General features: G+C 46.3%; 1 protein-coding gene across 8 annotated transcripts in view; it reads left to right on the top strand.

Annotated features, from left to right (window-relative positions):
- The window catches only part of LOC105497527 (OTU deubiquitinase 7A), a 368,351-nt gene that overhangs the window by 283,783 nt on the left and 63,721 nt on the right, over positions 1–20,847 (top strand). For all 8 annotated transcript variants that reach the window (XM_071067240.1, XM_071067242.1, XM_071067244.1 and 5 more), the window contains one exon: positions 8,263–8,481. In XM_071067240.1, coding sequence (XP_070923341.1) covers positions 8,263–8,481 — 219 coding nt within the window. The remainder of the gene's footprint in view (positions 1–8,262; positions 8,482–20,847) is intronic.

Below are 20,847 nucleotides of genomic sequence, written 5' to 3'. Positions count from 1 at the left end.
TTTCACAGTGCTTTTCTATACAATGTCTGTAATCTATAGATAACATAACCGATTAGTTCAGGGGTCAATCTCTAACTACCAGGCCCAGGGTGTGGTGCTGGGCTGTCTGCTTGTGGATTTCATTTCTGCCTTTTAGTTTTTACTTTTTCTTTCTTTGGAGGCAGAAATTGGGCATAAGACAACATGAGGGGTGGTCTCCTCCCTTATGCTAAGGCAAAACATGTGACATTTGCTCCAGTCCCCAATAATTTATTCATATCCATCTGAGACCTCCTCAGCCTTGATTGACTCTGTTGTCCATTTTCATTATCCATATTTTGGTCATAACCATTTAACCAATCCCTAAGAAGTTCCAAACTTTCCCTCACTTGCTGTCTTCTTCTGGACCCTCCAGACTTCCAACCTCTGCCCATTACCCATTTCCTAAGTTGCTTTCACATTTTCAGGTACCCCTTGGTACTGATTTTCTATGTTAGTCCATTCTTGCATTGCTATAAAGAAATATCTGAGGCTGGGTAATTTATAAAGAAAAGAGGTTTACTTGGCTCATGGTTCTGCAGGCTTAAAGGAAGCATGGTGCTGGCATCTGCTCAGCTTCTGGGGAGACCTCAGGAAGCTTAAAATCATGGCAGTGGCCAAAGAGGGAACAGGCACTTTACATGGCCAGAGCTGGAGCAAGAGAGAGTGAGTGGTGGGTGGGAGGTGCCACACACCTTTAAACAACCAGATTGCGTGTGAACTGAGCAAGAGCTCACTTATCACCAAGGGGATGGTCCAAGCCATTCATGAGGCGTCTGCTTCTAATCCAAACACCTCCTACCAGGCCGCCCCGCCAAGACTGGGGATCACATTTCAACTTGAGATTTGGAGACAAATATCCAAACTACATCAAATGTGTTTATGTTCTTTTTCTACTCTGAAGAGTGGAAAATGGTGTCTTGTTTACACTCTCATCTTGCCATTTGCTTGTTAGGCCATTGGATTTCCCCTTTGTAACTTGGCTGTTCATGTACTTTGTCCATTTTCTATTGATTAGTTTGCCTTTTCTTATCAATTTGTTTCTCTCTTTGTAATAAAGACTAAAACATATATTTTGTGTGTGTGTGTGTGTGTGTGTGTGTGTGTGTGTGTGTGTGTGTTTCCCACTGTATCACTTGCCTTAGGACTTTCTTTTCAGAATGTTTTCCCATACATGTTTACATTATCTTGCTCTCATGGCTGATGAGCTTTCTCTCTCACTTTGGAAGGTTTCTTGGACTACAGAGTTACTGAAATATATTCTTTTTTTTTTTTTTTTTTTTTTTTTTTTTTGAGATGGAGTCTTGCTCTGTCACCCAGGCTGGAGTGCAGTGGCACAATCTCGGCTCACTGCAAGCTCTGCCTCGCAGGTTCACACCATTCTCCTGCCTCAGCCTCCCAAGTAGCTGGGACTACAGGTGCCTGCCACCACGCCCAGCTAATTTTTTTGTATTTTTAGTAGAGATGGGGTTTCACTGTGTTAGCCAGGAGGGTCTCGATCTCCTGACCTTGTGATCCACCTGCCTCAGCCCCCCAAAGTGCTGGGATTACAGTCATGAGCCACCATGCCCAGCCTGAAATATATTCTTATATTTAATTTAAATTTTGTTCTGTGAGTCTTTTCATCAATTTGAAATTTTTATAATAGTAAATAATCTGGTTTTGCTTTCTTCTGGATTGAGAGTGAGTTATTTAAGTACATTTCCCCACTGAACTGAACTAAAATGCCAGCCTTGCCTTATATTAAATTCTCAACATACCTGGACCTATTTGCATACTTTGTTCTGCCCACCCCATGGCTGCCACCCTGTTACACTTGACTCAGTGGTTTCACAGGGTATCACTCTCTGCTAAGCAAACCCTTCTATTGCTATGCTTTTCCTTTTTTTTTTTTTTTTTTTTTTGCTGTTTTTGAATATTTATTTTGCCATCTAAACCTTAAAATTATAATTCTGAGTGGAATTGGAATAGATTTTTATTTCATTTTAAAAATAATTTGCATTTGTAATATTGTTCTTCTATCCAAGAACATTATGTATGCCTCTGCACATATTCAGATTCTGTTCAGATTTTAGGCATGGAAAAAAGAAACTCATTTTTTACTTATTTGTCTTTTATCCAGTGAGCTACATAAATTCTCTTATTAGTTCTAATAGTTTGTCCTAAGAGAATCACAAATAATTTTATGTTCTTCTTCATATTTATACAATTAATTCAGTTTTTTATTTTATTGCATTAGGTAGACTCTCCTGAACTGTTGAGAATGAATGCTGTATTTGTTTCTATTAGCTCAGCCTATCATTCAAGCTATATTTGAATCTATATCTTGGATTATTCTTGACTGTTTATTCTGTTGTTTAGAAAAGCCATAATTGAGTTAGAAATTTTAATACGTATTATCTGTGTCTTCTCTGAGTTTCATCCTTTCTGCTGTATTTGTTTTGATGCTATCTTGTTAGGTATATGTATATTCATAATTTTTTAGATTATCTTGCTCTAGTATGTTTTTTAACCAATATATAGGCTGTCTCTTTGTCAAGCCATTTGATGTAATAGTTTTTATCTTGAAATCTGCTTTTGTTGATATTAAACAGCTACCCTGGCTTTCTATTGGTTCATATTTGCCAGAAATATCATTTTTTCTGCTGATGTAATTTCAACTTTTCCTTATCCTTTCATGTTAAATGTGATTCTTGTAGACAACTTATTATTAGGTTTTATTTTATTATCCAATCCAAGAATCTCTGTCTTTTGAGTAGTTAATTCAATCCATCCTTCTGTCCTATCTTCTCTATCTAATTGAATTTTTCTACTGGTTTGCAAGTTACACATTCTACTTTTACTCACATTGCAATTACTGCTATTCTATTAAAATCAGTATTTTGGTTTTCTTCCTATTATTTTTAAAAACTTAACCACTATATTTTCCCCTGCAAAATACATCTCTTAATATGATTTTTGTTGTTCTGTCCTGCCTCTACTTGCTCTCAATCATATTTAGATACTTTTTGTTGCCTTTGCTTATTTAGATAACAATTAACTCCTTTATTTATTCACATGCATTCATTTCTCTTTTGCAAAAACAAAAAACAAAAAACTTCCTCAAAGACTACTTCCAAAAAGAATTTTTGCATGGTGAATCTCCTAAGGCCTTGAGTGCCTAAAAAGGTTTACATGGTATACTTATATTTTCATTTAGTAGATTAAAAACTCTAGTTTGAAATTATTTTCTTTGAACACTTTCCACCCCTTCCTCCATCGTGTTCTTGCAGCTTGTTCCTCATGTCTTCTAAGAGATTCACTTGACCTGATGTTTTCACATCCCCATTTATTCTGCACATGAATGCATTATTAGTCTCATTAAATTTTTTTCATCCCAAGTTAATTCTTTGTCATTATTATTATTATTTTTTTTTTTTGCATTCTGATATTCTCTTTATCTCTCTGCACATATTTACTAGGCTCATTTTTTAATCTAGTCCTCCTGGCCAGTACTATGTTGCCTTTCTGTAACAGTTTCCCTGGAAGCTCCTGGGGCGCGCAGTTATCATCCATCTTCACTTGTGCCGGAGCACAGGCTCTGGTGGGTGCTCCTCCAGATGGGAGGCGGGGAAGGGTCCTCAAGCTGGAGAGCCTTGGATGTTGTCATTTGGCCTCTAGAAGTTCCCTGCCTGTTCCCCTCCGCACAGCTGGATTATCTCCTGAGGGCTGCTCCCAGCTCCTCTCTTCTAGAAAGTCCTTGTTTCCTGTAGGGACTGCCCCGCTCTGGTGTAACTGCCAAGCTCCCCCGTATGTTAGGGAAAGGAGGGAAGTGGTGCTCATGGTGACTGCTGCCCCACCCAGCTGTGCTCCAGCACCACCTGATGTTCTCCAGCTGGCACAGGGTCGGGGCTGGGGGATGATAGGGAAGGCAGGCCATGCTGGAGCCATGCTGGAGAGAGGAAAGGCAGGACCAGACGCCCTACCCCAGGCCCTCTCTGTCGGTCTCACCCATTCCCACCTCCTGCCCCTGGGATCTCCAGGTGGGTGTAAGGACAGGACACTGAGGCTGTGCACTGTCTTGCCCCTCTTGTTGATTATTCTTAAATTTGGTTTCATTTCTGCCATTAGACCTGACTCCAGAGGAACCACCCCTTCCAGTCATTGGCTCGGTCTTGTTCTCAGGGCCTTCCTTGACTGTAGCACACGGTTAAGGCTCCTGGTATCTTTCATGCAGCAGCAGTCCAGACAGATGACCACATGGCCATTCCTGCTCTTTTGAGCTGGCAGCAAACCAACCAACCCATTATCTTATCCTTCTGGTCCAGGGGCTACAAGGAACCTCCCGTCTGCTACCAGAGAGGTTGGCAGAATCAGGGCCTAGTAAGTGTAGCTGTTACATACTGTGATCTGACTTTTCTTAGATACCATTTAAGAAAAAAAAATAGGACTCTATCCCAGCATAATCCTATTAATTGAGGCTTGCGAGCAATCATATCAATTCCTATTGAATTACAGAGTTTCCGAATTGAATTTATGTCTCCTTTAGTTGAGTTCTTCCTGAAACCATAGTGTGCTAAAATGGAAAATGGAACATTTCATATTCTAAATCGGGGGCCAGAAAATGACCTGTCAGCCCAACCTGGCCTGTTTTTTAAGTAAAGTTTTATTGGGACTCCCCCACGCTCACTCATGTATGTGCTGTCTTCGGCAGCTGTAGTGCTGCAAAGACAGAGGTGAGTAGTTGAGACTGCGTGGCTCACAAAGCCTAAAATATTTCTATCTCACCCTTTAGGAAAAGTTTTGTCCACTTGTTTTAAAATGTACCCAGGATCCGTTTTAATCAGGTATCACAAGACACACAAACACAGAAATTACTGTCATGAAGGTGGAAACAGGAGGCCCAGGACAGCATGCAGGGCCATATTGGGAGGCGCGGGTTGTGCGGAGGTAGGAGTGAGGGGAAGCACGGACCAAAGCCTTTGTGATGGTTTCTATGGGAAGGCAGGGCAGGGGGAGCAGCCCCTACCCCAGCTAGTGTGCATAACTGCAGCCAGCTCAGGGGCAAAGGGCCTGTCTCCAGCTGCCTGATACCTGGCCTGAAGTGCTTAGGGCAAAGGAACATTGCCTCCTGGAGAGTAAGAGCCAGCTGGAGAGGGTGGTTGGGAGCGTAGATTCTGGATTGGCGGCTCCGCATAGGAGAGGCATGCTGCCGGGCAAGGCCTTTGCCATCTCTAACATCGGTTCACCCGGGAGGGGCAGGCTTTCCCCAGTCGGGGAGGTCCCAGGTGCCAGAGCAACAAAAACTAAGAAAATAAGAAAATGCAGGGCCAGGTGCAGTGGCTCATTCCTGTAATCCTCGCTGAGCCCAAGTGTTTGAGACCAGACTGGGCAACACAGCAAGACCCCATCTCTGTAAAAATTAAAAATAAAAGGAAAATAAATGAAAAAAGAATTTATAGTTAATACATCTCCCCTTTGTCAGTGGCAGGGAAATTCTGTACATTCTTATACTATGTTTTGTTTTGTTTTTTAATCTTTCTGTGTTTTTCTGAGACATAACTTTGATCATGATAATTCCTGTAAAACGTTTTATTTATACATCCAAAAGCAGAGTCACTGAGTTCACATTTAAAGAATCAGTATGTGAGTGTGTGTGTTTGTGACTCTGTGTGTGAGAGAGAGATGATACATGTGCATTCCTGGGGTGTCACGGGAAATGTTAGAATTAGGAGCATATATTTCTCATTATATGATCTTCAACACAATCTATTAATATTTTTAGTTCAAAAATACTTTTTTCCTTTAGACTCCAAATATTTCATGTTTAGAACTGCAGAACAGCATCCTGTTGTCCTAGGAATCACCACGTTTCCAAGGCCCTTGAAGTGTCTCATGTCAGTGCTGATAGATGGGCCAGGAGGAGCATGGGTGCCCCTGACCAGCAGGTGCCCACTGTTGAGAGCAGCCTCGAGATTGTCTGTCCCCCCAACTGCGGGTGCACATAGCACCTCAATTCTCTAATGCCTGATGTCCCTCTCCATCGGGTCCCCAAAAATGGGGCAGTTCCTTCTTTCCAGATGCAAAAAAGGTAGTATGTGGCAAGATGAGCGGCCTCAGCATGGCTTGCACGAGGTAGAAAGACACAAGCTTCGGCTGCTCCTGCACTCAAGTACCTGAACCAGTGTGGGAAGCAATGGGCCGTCCCCACCCCCCAAGCTGGGCCTGCACGCTCCCTCCCTCTTCTTTCTAACTGCCTGTGTGGCTTAACTTCTCTTTTTACCTTTCCTCAAAATACGAAGAACTTAATCCTGTTGGTCTCAGAGTGAAACTGAAGGTGAATCTAAACCACCCATTGGTCTCAGAGTGAAACTGAAGGTGAATCTAAACCACCCATTGTGAAATACAGTCTGTCTCTGTGACTCTGTATTCATTTTAATGGGAAAATACATGAACCTTCTGGGAACTCGCTTTGGGTTTAAAACGAACTTGCCACAGGATCGAAAGCCGATGCTTTTTAGTCTGTTTTAACAAAACTCCATGAATGCCATTTCTGTCCAGTGCTCTAGCAAGTGGGGAAGGAGGACGCTGCTGTTCCGGGTGAAGGCTGGGGCTGGGTTTTCCGCGTGACCGTGGTGTGCTGGTCAGCGTGGACCTCAGAGGGGCCTTGCAGGAGCACAGACCTCACCAGTGGTCAGGCTGAACTGAAGGACAGTGGGAGTCCTTGGGACCTCAGGGAATAGCCTCAGGAATTTGCCACAGGGCTTAGACAATCCTTATTTAGACTTAATTTAGGCAACACAGGCAGCAGGTTTTTGAATAAAACACCAGAGACCGTGCTTTCCTGAGAAAAATGAAAGATCTACCGCCTTGCTAGAAAGACTTCTCCTTACTGAAAACACTGACTATGAAAAAAGATAACCTATTCCTAACATATATTTAATCTTGTTTTATGTGCAATGTTGGTCATTAGAACACAGGGCTTAGAAAAACAAGCGTGCTTTTGTAGCGCCAAGAGGATACATCTACTTTCTAGGTAGTTGACTTCCTAACATGGTAACATATTGTCCCTTAGAGAAATCCCACACTGCCTTTCTCATTCCCTGGCTGAAAAGCCCAAGAAGAATAAAGCTAGAGGAGAGCATTACTTTTCAGAGTGCTGTGGCAAGAGAATAGCCAGACGGAAGAGAAACACATGGACTGACTGAATATTGTGTGTCCTGGGAGGGCCACGTAGGAGGCATTTATCCGCGTAACTTTAGTAAAACAGCCTGTCTTAAAACCTGAGCCGCTGTGGATGCCTGAGATTGTTTCTTTGCATTAACTGCATAAAGGTATCGAGACAAAGAGCGGTCTGCCTTGTACCATTTAGTCCTGGGAGAGGACAGCTCAGTGGACTCGAGTTAGAGATAACTGCAGACCCAAGAGCAAGCCTGGTGCTCTTTGACAGTGCTGATGTGCAGCTGTACCGTGGGCTCGCAGCTCCCCACTTACTAAGTGCTTTCCTGACTCTTGTGAATAAGTACCACATACCAGGTGATGGTGATTAATCCAGCAGCAGGAAGGCCTGCAGGATAGAACAGGCTCGTAGGATAGAAGGGCTGGTACAGAGAGAATATGGGTGTGCATGTGTATGTGTGTGCACACATGTATGTGTACATGTGTATATACATATAGTTTGTGCATGTTGTACATGTATGTGCACTGTGTGTCCTGTGTATTTGTGCTGTATGTAGTATGTGCAAATACATCTATATATGTACATGTATATAGTATGTATACAGTCTGTAGTGTATGTACATGGGCGTGTGTGTATGTGTGTAGTATATGTGCCTAGTATCTGTATGTATGTGTGTGTGCATGCATGTATGCATATGCTATGTAGTATATGTGCATGTATGTATGCAAGTGGATGTGCAGTGTATATGTGTCTAGTGTATGCATGCATATGTTCCTGTGTATACTTTTGTATTCGTGTGTGTGCATTTATGTGTGTGTATGTGTGCAGTATGTGTATGCACATGTATATCTCTGCTTATAAGTGTGTGCACATGTAGTATATATGTGTGAACATGTGTGGTGTGTTCATATGTGTGCACATGTGTATTGATGTGTGTTGTGTGGTATGTGCATGTGTGTGGCATGTGTCCATGAATGTGTACCTGTGTGTGTATTGCGTGTGCACAGTATGTGTTTATGTACACACACACAGCCGCACCTACACCCATTCAGCCCTCGTGGCTATCTTTCCTTCTCCCCCTGCAGAAAAGCGACTTTCCCGGGGGATTTCCCACGCCAGCTCAGCCATCGTCTCCCTGGCCCGGTCCCACGTGGCAAGTGAATGCAACAACGAGCAGTTCCCCCTGGAGATGCCAATCTACACATTCCAGTTGCCAGACCTGAGCGTGTACAGTGAGGATTTCAGGAGCTTCATCGAGCGGGACTTGATCGAGCAGGCAACGATGGTGGCTTTGGAGCAGGCAGGTGAGTTGCCCCTGCCGGCAGGCCCGCGCCCTTTAGGTTTGGTGAATGGTGAGCCGGCCTAACCTACTCTATGAGCAAGAGAAGGGCACATGTTCTCAGACACTGGGCAGTTTTCAATTAGGATTCTAGATGCTGCACCGCACCTCCTGCTCTACGGGCCGACAGTGTTCTAGCCAGCATGGGCTGGATAGAGGGGCCGATAACCAGGTGGTGCTGAAATCTCTTGAGTTTTTCCCCTTGCTCCTAAATCCCAGTCCTCCTCTAAGGAGAACCCTATGCTTCTTTGCCTTGCTTCTCTCTGTCCCCAGACAACTCCTCCGTGGGCGTTGAACGAAAGATAGGAAAGACCATGGGCTTTAGAGAAAACAGGAGACCCGTCACTTTCTGTGGACTTGGACAAGTCAGGTGATCTCTCTGAGCCTCAGTTTCCCGATCTGCAAAGATGAGGAGACTGCTGACCCAGCAACACTTTGGGGTACTAACTGACGTGTTCCTTCCTTAGCTGTCAGTTCCCTGCCTGCACTGCCTCTTCCAGCTTCCAGGTTAAGGAAGCATGAAACCTGACCACAGTCTCCTTCTTTCTCCTTAATGTTTCCTCACCGCCTTAACATCCCAATGAAGAAAGCATTCAAGAAGCAAGACAAACTCTCTTCTTTGGAATGTTTAAGGAGAAAATAATGAGTCCAAAACAAAAGTCTAAAACAGATTTAGGTTCTTCCCGAGACAAAGCAATGCCGATTTCACTCATGATCATTCACATTGTAAACATTGCACAATCACGTATCTGTGGGTCTTTGAGGCACGCATGTGGAAGATGTTACGGCTGTCTCCTCAGGCCCACCACGCTCCTTCCAGTGGGGGCCCCGCCTGCCTGCACGGGCTGATGGTGCACATGGAGCATGTCCTCAGCCAGTGGGAAGCCCTGCTTCTGCTGGGGTAGGGAAGCATCTCCTTCCAGTGCTGACCCAGCCTTCAGCCAGCTCTTCATGTCCACTGTGGAGTGGAGCCTCCACTTCCAAGGCTTGGTCCATGGAGCCATCCCCACATGTGTCGTCCCAGGAGTTTAGGGCTGCAGCCAGCAATGTGCTGTTAGGGAGCAGAGCTTCTCTCGGCCCTCAGCCAAGACCCAATAAAATTACTAAGCACTTTCTAGAGTTTCAGAAGAAGACAGAAGAGAAGTACCTGTAGGTTGGTATGATTCTGATATTGGTGGATGGACCAATCAGGACCCTGGTAGGAAAGAAAAGGCAGCACAAAACTGTGAGATAAAAGGACTCCATAAAGGGACTGCTTTCCAAGGAGTGGGCAGGATTTAAGGACACCAGTGAAAGATACTGCTATTCCTGGGACTACCATCGGACCTGGCGAAAAGACAAGGTGTGAGAGTGGCTGATGGAGATAGCCACTGGCAGGAGGTGTGGCGTCTGGGAGAGAGAAGATGCTGGGGAAATAAATACTCTGACCACACTCTTCCTCCACCATCCAGGTTCTGACCAGTGCTTCTTAATGGCAGAAAGGCAGACACTGATGTGATCCACACAGGTCACCCTCTGCATACACAGCAGCATGGAGAAGGATAGACAGTAGATCTGTGGGGCCAATGGGAAACATCTAGAAAGTCAATGTGCCGGGAAGTTTTACCAGACCTGGCTTCTGTGTACATGTGTACACCTGCTTTCATGCCATTGCTTGTCATTGTTTGCCCAGGGCTGTTGTCATCTACCACTTTCAAGAGGGAAGGCACAAGATGCATTTAGACAAAGGACGCGATGGTGCTTAGTGGGGCTTATTTGTGTTGGGCAGGCTTGCGGTCAGGTTGCAGCCACAGGACTCACAGAAGCCTCACCAATGGCGTGCTTGGCATTAGAACAGGCTCTACATTCCCAATAGCTGGATCTCATGTTGTGACTGTGGAGAAATTGTTATCTCAGCTTCTTCACAGCCATCAAAAGCAACCCAGTGACTGGCACCCACAGCCTTGCTCTGTCTTACCTCAGCAAGATTCAACAAACATAAAACAATTCAGCTAGATGAGCAATAACGTAAACCACTCACTGTGGGGGCTGGTATCTTAAAGACGCTTCTATATGACTAATTCAGATAAGATATTTTCAATGGAAAAGGCTCACTATTCATAGAGAAGCGGAAATTAGTATTTGTTAAGAAAGAAACAAGTTTCATGGGTTACTGTCTGTTGAATGCTACGGCAGCGCAGACCTTTACACAGCTCCGCACTGACGATGGCTAACAGCTCGGGTGATTGTAGCAGCTGCCTGAGTGCTGTGCTTTGTGGTAAGCACAGTCTCGTGCAAGGTCGTAGGTAGAGCTCACCGTGTTACCTTCTCCTTGAGCCCTACCATGCTTAACAAAAGCCTTCACTTATTTTGAACGTCTTTTCTGTTATTTTTTTCCATATTTTGCATATTAATTTTTATCACTTGTATTTTACTTTCCAGACTAACATTTTAAGATGAGACTCTGACTTCATCCAGTCTTGAGAAAACCTTTTAAAACCCCAAACTTAGTGAGTTAAGATGTTAAATTATGAACAGCCCATTGTTTATGTTGGGCACCAGGAAGAGAACCAACTGGAAGCAGCAGCGGTCAGTGAAGGCAGGAGGCTCAGGCTCCCATCCAGCGGTGGAGAAGCCTCCGCTCACAGCCTACAATCACAGGAGGCCTTGAGGAAGTGGGTCTCACGCTTCAGGGAGTGGTCAAAGGTGCCTGTGGTGCAATTAGCACCTGAAGATCAGGGGTCTGCCTGGGACAGGAGTCCTAGTAGCCAACATGTCTTCCTCATCCCTCGCGCTGAAAAATAACGAAACTGGCTAGGTGTGGTGGCTCACGCCTATAATCCTAGCACTTTGGGAGGCCAAGGCAGGAGAAATACTTGAGCCCAGAAGTCTAAGACCAGCTCGAGCAACATAGTAAGACCCCGTCTCTACAAATAACAAAACAGATTAGCCAAGCATGGTGGTGCACGCCTGTGGTCCCAGCTACTCAGGAGGCTGAGGTGGGAGAATCTCTTGAGTCCTGGCAGTCGGGGCTGCAGTGAGCCATGATCACACCACTGCACTCCAGCCTGGGTAACAAAGCAAGACCCTGACCGTGCCCCCCCCAAAAAAAAAATAGAAAAAAAAAAAAAATAACAGAGGTACACAGACAACTGTGTGTGTGCTCCCTCAGTGGCGTGAAGCAGTCTCTGGCCTGGGTGATAGCGTGAACCTGACCCCCACCCGCCATCGATCTGACTCCTCTGAACTCCTTTCCTCTGCTCTCAAGTGAGGTCTTAGACTAGGTCATTTCTCAGTACCCTGCCATGCTCAGACTCACGTGAAGACCCTCAGCTGGCTGGTGCTAAATGGATCTCCCACAGCCCCCACCCCATCTGGGTGAGCAGTTTGGTCACTAGAAAGCACTGGCAGCTCCTGCACCTTCCACCCCACAGCCAGGCTCTGCTCCCATGGCCATGTTTCCATCATGTCACTGTCCATGTTTCCATCATGAAATGGCCGTCCAAGAAAGCTGCTCAGTGTTGCTGGGTACAAAGGGTAAATGTCTCCTTCTAATAGCTTAGTGCTTAGAATCTTTATGAATAAACTGTTTATATGCAATATTATTTTACTGAATATATGAGAGATTGAAATACAGATGTCAAAAAATTATTGAGTAAAAAAACAATCCATTTGTTTAAGGGACAGTTCTAGCTGTGCTTGGCAGGAAACATTATCTCTGTCATAAGACTTTGGATGGAGGACTTCCTTTTCCCTTGGGACAGAACATGAACCCAGGGCTCAGGTGGTTCTGAAAATTGGCGAACAATGGCCTTCACTCAGTTAACACTGCCCACGGTCCAGCTGTCCATCCTGGGGCCTGATTCCACTCTGCCGGAGCCCTGCGTGGTATCTGCCTGGCCTCCCGAGCCACATAAGCAGCCCCATCTATTTTTGAGGCCTCTGTGTCAAGTGGAGTGCCAGTCTGGACTCCCATAAAACCCACAGATCTGGGAGACTGGTCTTCCCTAGCCTTCAAACCCTGGAGAGTTCAACCCACTCCCACCCCATGACAGTCTCAGGGCAACAGAAGGGCGAGATCTTCTGGACCTAAAACCAGCTGACCTCCTGAGAGAGGAAGGGAAACACCTTTTGTTTTCTAATGACTAGCCTGCCATTAAGAAGGCAAGAAACCACTGCTTTTGCCATCAGCTGATCCTGCTGCATTTATACAGGAGATGGCTCAGAGACCCGGGTCTCTGGGTTTGGGAAGTTTCATCTGCTGCCTCTGGCAGCAGCGAACCAGCATGTGGGTGAGATGGTGTGGTTCTTCAGTGTGTCTGGGGGCAGAGGGCAGAGGCATTTTTTGTATAATGCAGGAGTCACTGCATACATGGGAGGTGGAAACACAGATGTTGAGAAATCTCTAGACACACCTTTGAGTTGTGCTCCAGGGGAGGATAATTGGATTGAGGGGAATCTGCTGGGGAACCTGCCAGACAATCGTAAGCTACAGAGGAGGCTGGCAGGCTTCCGAGTCAGCCCAACCCTGGCTGGGGGCCCGGATCAGCACGGGGAGCTTGGCCATGTCACTGGACCGGCTTGAGCCTCACTTTCTTCCCTCTGAAAGTCAGAGATGTGTAACGGCGGCCAAATGGAGACAGAGTGACCCAGTGTCATCCTGTGTTGAATGCCCACAAAATGCCCCATCCAGGTCTGGGGTTACCTCCACACTCCAGGCAGATGAAACCCCTGCACTTAGGGAGGTGAAATTCCAGTGGAAGAAAGCCAGTACAACGGGAGCATGAACATGAGGTGGGGCCTCAGCGGCTGCTCTGAGGGGATTAGGAAGGAAGGTGAGGGAGTCCCAGGATGCCGCTGGAGGGCAGGGAGGGAGGCAGCAACAGACATGTGCCGGCCCAGCTTTCCTGACGGAGGGAGTCTAGCGTCAAAGTCTTGGCATATTTAAGGAAGCCAGTATCACTGAGCTGGTGGAGCAAGGGCGAGAGGATTTGGAAAGGAGGGCAGGAGAATGGGAGCGGGGCCCTAGGGAGCCTCATATGTCCTTTGGGCTTCACTGTAGGTAGACACACAGCCCCTGGAGGGTTTTGAGCAGGGAGCTGTTGCGTCTTGATTCACATCTGACGGATTCTGGCTGCTCGAGAATGGACTATGGGGTGGTAAGAGAAGAAGCTAGAAGAGGAGGGAGAGGCGGCTGCTGCAGACCAGGGCAGGGAGAGGCGGCTGGCAGAGTCGTGGGGGTGGTGGTGCAGGTGAGGGGCAGTAGAGAGACCCGGCTGTGGGGTATATTTTGAAGGCAGACCTGCAGGCCATGACAGTGGAGGGCTGGGGCTAGGGCAGGCAGGGAGGAGTCCAGCATGGCCCTAAGAATGTTGCCCTGAACATGTGGGTAGACAATGGTACCTGAGGAGATGGAGACTCCTGGAGGAAGGGCAAGATCGAGGGGGGGCGAAGAAGAAACCAGCACCGTCAGGCAAAGCCTGAGACCGTAGTAAGACTTGTAAAGTTGCTGTCCAGATGAACATGAGGGTCTGGAGTCACAGAGAGCTCTGAGGCGTGAATGTGGATGTGGAGTTAGTGCCCTAAGGTGAGACCTGTGGATGGAGTGAGCTCCTCGTAGGACCCTGCGGTGCACCTTGCCTCCAGCCTGGCTCCATGCAATGGTGAGCATGAGTTGGACACACTTGTCTGGAGCATGGACAGAAAACAGAAGCCGTCCAAAGAATCAGGCTGGGGCCCTGCAGTATTGAGGGCTCCAGAACAGGAGCCGGCAGAGGAGACTGGGAATGTGTGGGCCTGGGAAACAGGGTGAACCAGCGGTGGATAGTGACCCTGACACCCAGGGTGGAAGGTGTTTCAAGAAGGGAGCAATTTGTGGTGCCAAATATGCCAGTAAGTCAGTGTGCACTAGAAACGGACCGCTGGGTTTGACTGCGAGGCCAGGGTTCTCAGGGAAGCCATGCTGCACTGTGTTTGATGTAGAGAACTGCGAGGCCAGGGTTCTCAGGGAAGCCATGCTGCACTGTGCTTGATGCAGAGAAAGGTCAGGAAGTGGCTTTCCTTCCCCTTCTCCTTATAGATCTCACCATCGGCTGCTGTGAGTCATCTCTTTCCTCCAGCTTTTACACTCTCTTGCCCTCCATCTCATGAGGCTTCCATTGGTCTCCTAGCTACCTGGGACCATTCCTTGCTTCCAAAGGCAGCTCCTCCCATTGCTAGTTACCAAATTTGCCTTCCGATCCTTGCTGTGCTTTGGAGCTTCCTCCACCCATCAGTCAGGCAGAGTCGCAGCTCTGAAATCCCCGTAGGCAAGCCTGGAAATATCATGTTCCTTTGTGGGTGGGGTGCAGCGTTGGGCAGCCCTGAGCACAGGGCCTGGGCCAGAGTGTGGGAGGGACAGAGGCCAGGGTTCACATCGCGGTGTGGTGGTCACAGCGTGGTTCCTGTGCAGCCCCCTGAGGGGGCATCAGGCTCTCCTCTGTGACTCAGTGATGAAGCAGCCCACCTTGTGGGGCTACCGTGAAGAGGAACTGAGGTCATGTGTGCACAGGGCTGGTTGCATACTCAACATCAAGTAAATGGCCTCCTCTACTCATTTTTTATTTTCATAGAGTGGTATTTCTTATTTTTCTTCCTTAAACTTTTTGCTATAAATAATTTAAATTGTGACTAAATACTGTTATCTTCTCACGCATGACAATTATTCATTCATTTAGTAAACGTTGATTGAGCACTTATGGTGTCTCAAACCCTATTGTCATAGCCCATTTGCATTGCTCTAAAGGGATACCTGAGACCAGGTAACTTATAAAGAAAAGAGGTTTATTTGGCTCACAGTTCTGCAGGCTGTACAAGAAGCATGGGGCCAGCATCTGCTTCTGGTGAGGGCTTCAGGAAGCTTCCAGTCCTGGCAGAAGGGGAAGGGGAAGCAGATATGTCATATGATGAGAAGGGGAGCAAGAGAGGAGGAGGTGCCAGACTCTTTTTAACAGTTGTCTCATGGGAACCAATAGAATGAAAACTCATTACTGCGAGGATGACCCCCCACCATTCATGACGAATCCAACGCCATGACCCAAACACCTCCTGCCAGGTCCCCCTCCAACACTGGGGATCACATTTCAACATAGATTTGCAGGGGAAAAACATCTCAAACTGTATCAACCACCAGTATTATCAGGGACAACCAAGACGAGGTACACAAGGCCCCTGCCCCAGAGCAAAGGATGTAAAGGTAACACCGCAGTCCCGTGGCAGGAGCTCTCACAGAAGCACGTGCAAGGCACAGCAATGCCCAGAGAGGGGACGTCCGAGGGCCCAGGTGGGGAGGGTGCAATCCAGTGATATGAAAAGGAGTCACAGAGTCACATTTAGGGCAAGAATCCCCTCATCTTTCTGTTAGAGAATTGTCACGTTTTGTTTTCTTTCATCGAAATGTCGTGGGGTGATGAGCAAAAAGACATCTGATTTTAAAGTGTGTGGTAACCATCTGCTCCCAAGCTGAAGTTAATTGGTCCCATTATCACGGATGAATCAGAGACTGTTGCTCAGAAAAGTCAGAAGAAGTGACTAATAGCTCCCCACATGTGAAACCACCCGTCTCCCTCTGTGGTGTTCACCTGTGATTTTCTTATTTGCAGAAGCTCAAGTTCTCAAGCTATTCCCAATGCCAGTGCCCGGTCTTGTTCCTGTTCTGCGGTTATGTCATGGGGAGATGGGAATGACCACTCTGTCAAAGCCAGGAATAGATACATGGAACCATGAACTTTTTGCATGTTCCCAGTTGCACTCCTTGTATGGAGCACACCTTTATCTTGGGCACCCCACTCTGGGTTCTGCGGGATGTTAGAATAGCACTGGGCCATGAAGGGGTCTCCAGAGGCTGGAAAGTGCTGGCATTTACCATGGCTGGGCCATCTTTTCAGGGCGGTCACACCTGGTTTACAGCCCAAGGAGTGCTCTCAACTGGGTAAGTCTTAACTTCTGGAAGCCAGCTTACATCAAACCACTAAGCCTTGCCCTCCATCCACCCAGCTGCTCTAGCAGGCTGTACCCTGCCTGCGTGCCCTCTCCTGAGTGTGCACGGTCTCAACAGCCTGGGCTACACTGTTATCTGCACAGGTTACAGGACCTGTCTGCTTGCCCTTGAGCACTCAGGTGTTTCTTTGTGCATAGCTCCCCTTAGCAGCATGCACTTCAGGGACACGAGTAAACCTCCCAGACACCTGCTGAACACTCCCGGGATACGCCTCCCTGGATACGCATGCAAAATGAATGGACAGAATTCCTATTTAAATATCCTTGGGCTAAAGGACGCTGTCTGTGTTTCTATTGCTGCCTAACAAATTACCACACATTTGGCAGTTTAAAACAGCACAAGTGTATCATCCCACAGCTTCCGGGGGCCAGACGTCTGCTGTGCTTTAGCTCGGTCTCAGACTCTGCTCAAGAGTCTTTCAAGGCTGAAATTAAGGTGTCTTCTGGCTCTGTGCTCATCTAGGGGTGGATCCATTTCTGAGTTCCCTGCTGTTGGCAGAATTTAGTTACTTGCGGCTGAATGACTGAGGTCCCATTTTCTTGCTAACTGTTGGCTCCTAGAGAGTACCCAAGAGACTCAGAAGTAATACAGGTTCACTGTGCGCTGCTTCCTTGCCAAGTCTCATGCATGTGTACAGGTTACACAAAGCAGGTGTCTTACAGACACTCAGTGAGGGACAATAGCAGCCTAGGGTTCAGGGCAAGACAGTCACACAAGGCTTAGGACAGCTGCCCAGGGTGCATGCTGTCTTGTGCTGCAGCTGAGGGACCCGAGAAAGCAGCCTGCTGTAGGTTTTATACCTGGGGGATACAGTCATTATTGGGCTAAAACATTGAAATACATCCTGTTCTCAGAGGAACCAGAACAGAGTCCAGACTGTTCCAGCCAGTTTTCCATGATCTCAGGATACTGTATTCCCAGCACATTCTTTTTTTTTTTTTTTTTTTTTTTTTTTTTCTGGAGACAGGGTCTCCCTCTTGTCGCACAGGCTGGGGTGCAGTGGCGCGATCTCGGCTCAGTGCAACCTCTACCTTCTGGGTTCAAGTGATTCTCCTGCCTCAGCCTCCCGAGTAGCTGGGACTACAGGCGCCCACCACCATGCCCAACTAATTTTTGTATTTTAGTAGAGTATTTTGTATTGAGTAGCATGTTGCCTACAGTAATTCTTGAGAACTACAGGCAAGAAACGGGAAAGAACGGGGTCAGTCCAAAGCCATCCAGGACCCCACACCAGGTCCTTGCCGTCTGGCTCTCTTCACATGGCATAGCAGTGAAGTTGTTTAGTGCTTCAGGTTGTTTACTGTTTGGCATGGCAGTTGTTTACTGCTTCAAGACCAGCCAGAGAATCTCTCCTCTCTCCCCTCTCCCCCTTTCCCTCTTCCCTCTTCCCTATTCCCTCTACATTCTACCAGCTACCCTTTCTCTGTAAATCTCTGATTTCCTTTTCTCTAACCACTGAACCCTCTTCTAAAAAGGTCCGCAGAGTAGGTCAGACCAACCCAGAATAATCTCCCTTTTGGTCAACTCAGAGTCAGGGAAGAATAAAGTAATGACAGCTGCAAAATCCCCTCACTTTACCCCATATCGTAACCTAACCACAGGAGTGACATCCCTTCGGAGTCACAGGTTCCACCTACACCCTAGGGGAAGGGATGACACAGGAGTCCATCCCAGGAGGTGGGAATCTGGGGACCACTTTAGAAGTCTGCCTGCCACAGATGCAGTGTCATTACTTGCAATATGATAATTCTTCTATGCGAAAAGATCCAGAATGAGAGATTAAGTCATACTGAATATGTTGTGGTCAGGGGAATTTTCTTGATTTCCTGTTGTGCTACTTTGAACCATTTCACTTGGATTGGTATGCTTGCCTAGAGGCACATGCATTTGGACTGAATCTTTCTTTCTTTCTTTTTTTTTTTTTTTTTTTTTGAGACAGGGTCTCTGTCTGTCTCCCAGGCTGAAGTGCAGTGGTACGATGTCAGCTCACTCCAGCCTCTGTCTCCCGGGTTCAAGCAATTCTCCTGCCTTAGCCTCCCAAATAGCTGGGATTACAGGCATACACCACCATGCCCGACTAATTTTTATATGTTTGGTAGAGATGGGGTTTTGCCATGTTGGTCAGTTTGGTCTTGAACCCCTGGCCTCAAGTGATCCCCCTGCCTCGGCCTCCCAAAGTGCTGGGATTATAGGCATGAGCCACTGCATCCGGCCAGAATTCTACTCTTGATGGTTTCACATTTCAAACAATGTGTCTCTGAGCCATCCAAAGACATCATACCCTTTGACTGGGCTCTTTTGACAGTCAGAACCATGGATCTGGTCATCTGGGATGGGATGGGGGTAGGCACTATGACAACTGTGCTTTTGATAATAGCAGCCTTCACATATTGGGGAACTCCTATGTGCTAGGTGTATTGTACGCCATTAATTATGTCCAGATCTCACATCGGCTGCATGCAATTGCCAAGATGCTCTTCATTTTACAGATCAGGAAGAAGAGACTTGGGGAAGCAGAAGGGTTTGCCCATGACTGCCTGGCTGTGAAATGTCCTCATCCTGCCCATGCCACGGGACCTCCTCAGTTCAGCTCAGAGCCTTGGGAACTGTCACCCTTTCCCTCAGGATATTTTCTGCCGCATGACCCATTCCAAATATGAATTGCATGATTTATGGGATTTTCTTAAAAGAATAAATCACCAATACCAGAGAAAATCTCCAAAGGAACACTCTTTGAGAGGCCAAATAGAAAACCAGCAGCCAAGTTACACAATTCTAGAGGGACACATTGCTGAGGGCACCGCGCAGGACCATCTGACAGAGGCAGAGTGAAGGGGGGTGGCCCAGGGGGCCCACAGATGACGGGGGTGGCCCGGGCGGTACCACAAATCACAACAGTCCCCTAGATTTACATTTAGCGCTCCTCACACAGAGTGGCTGATCCCAAAGTCCTGTCAGGAAGAAAATCAAATCAGGTTATCAAATTTTTAGGAGTATATGGTACATACAGAATAACAGTTCACAAGCCCAGGCGACTTCACACCAAGCGTCGTGAGAAGCTCGCCTTGCGGCAGTTCCTGCACAGCTGAGAAGGCGTAAAGGAGGAAGCATTTTGACCATTTTTGTGACTGACTGTTACATATTAACCATCTTTTTAGGGCAAATAGAGTTAGTTGTTTAAGCTGATTTGTGTACAGTTGGTTCGCTGAATCATGCGGACTAGCCTACGTTTTGTGTTTTGTTTATGATTAGAGCTAATATTTCAGGGAAATCAGGATGACTTAAGTTTTGGCTACATGGTTATAGGTGGTTGGCCTTGGGGTGTGTCTGAACTGAGGCCTCTATTTTTATTTTTCTCTAACAGTCCTGTAAAATGCAGGGATACCTAATGTTGCCGATGTGCTATTACCTACCAAGACTGAAGTTTGGAAGTCATGTGATAAATCTGCTGTAACAGAGCTCATAAGATCAAAAAATATTCATTAAGTCACTATTGCATTGTCATTGTGTTCTCACTTGTATTTTTGTGGGGAAGAAATAGCATCAAAAGAGTTCTGTTTGTTAATCTAGGTATTGGAAATGAAAAGCAAGTGTTCAGGTGGGAGTTAAGGAAGGGTTAGAAAATAGAACCTTTAGATGTCTTAAGAAGTGATAAAATAAAACTGACAGTGTATCAGATCCATGAGAAGCCAGCCTGTTCAACAATTCTGGGTAAAAATAAGAAAAATGTGATGTTAAAGCATATATTAGTGACAATATATATTCACAGTTTTATGTTGTAGCCTTGTTTATAGACTCAGTCAGCATCTAAGGTACCCCTTCAATATTTCAGACATACTCTTTTGCATTTTATGGGAAAAATAAGATGAGGTGGAAATATTTGCAAATTGGGGTTTTCTAAAGACATTCCATCCAGCAAATTCACCACCTGAATCCTTTCTTTTGCCTTCAAAATGTCATCTCAGGTACAAGCAGCTTCCAGCTCTCTTTTCCCTTATAGCCATCTCTGGAGCTAGACCCATCACCCTTTCATTGTTTTAATTCCTTATTGAAACTTTCATGTGGAAAAGTGTGCAAATCATAAGTGTAGAACAGATCACATCCTTTAACAAGGACTCAGACAAGAAACTCACATCAAGGAAACTGACTTCTTACAGCATGGATTTATTTTGCCTCTTTTTGAGCTTTAAATAAATGGAATCATGCATGGGTTAAGTTCCGGATTCTTCCACTTAACATTAAGCTTATGCAATTCATTCATAGAGTTGTGTAATTACCATACAGCTTATTTATTCTCATTGGTATATTGCATTG

This window comes from Macaca nemestrina, chromosome 7 (genome assembly GCF_043159975.1).
Source record: "Macaca nemestrina isolate mMacNem1 chromosome 7, mMacNem.hap1, whole genome shotgun sequence".
In the NCBI taxonomy this organism is placed as follows: Eukaryota; Metazoa; Chordata; class Mammalia; order Primates; family Cercopithecidae; genus Macaca; species Macaca nemestrina.
Note: the sequence above shows the minus strand (reverse complement) of the source record. Positions and strands in the feature narration are given on the sequence as shown.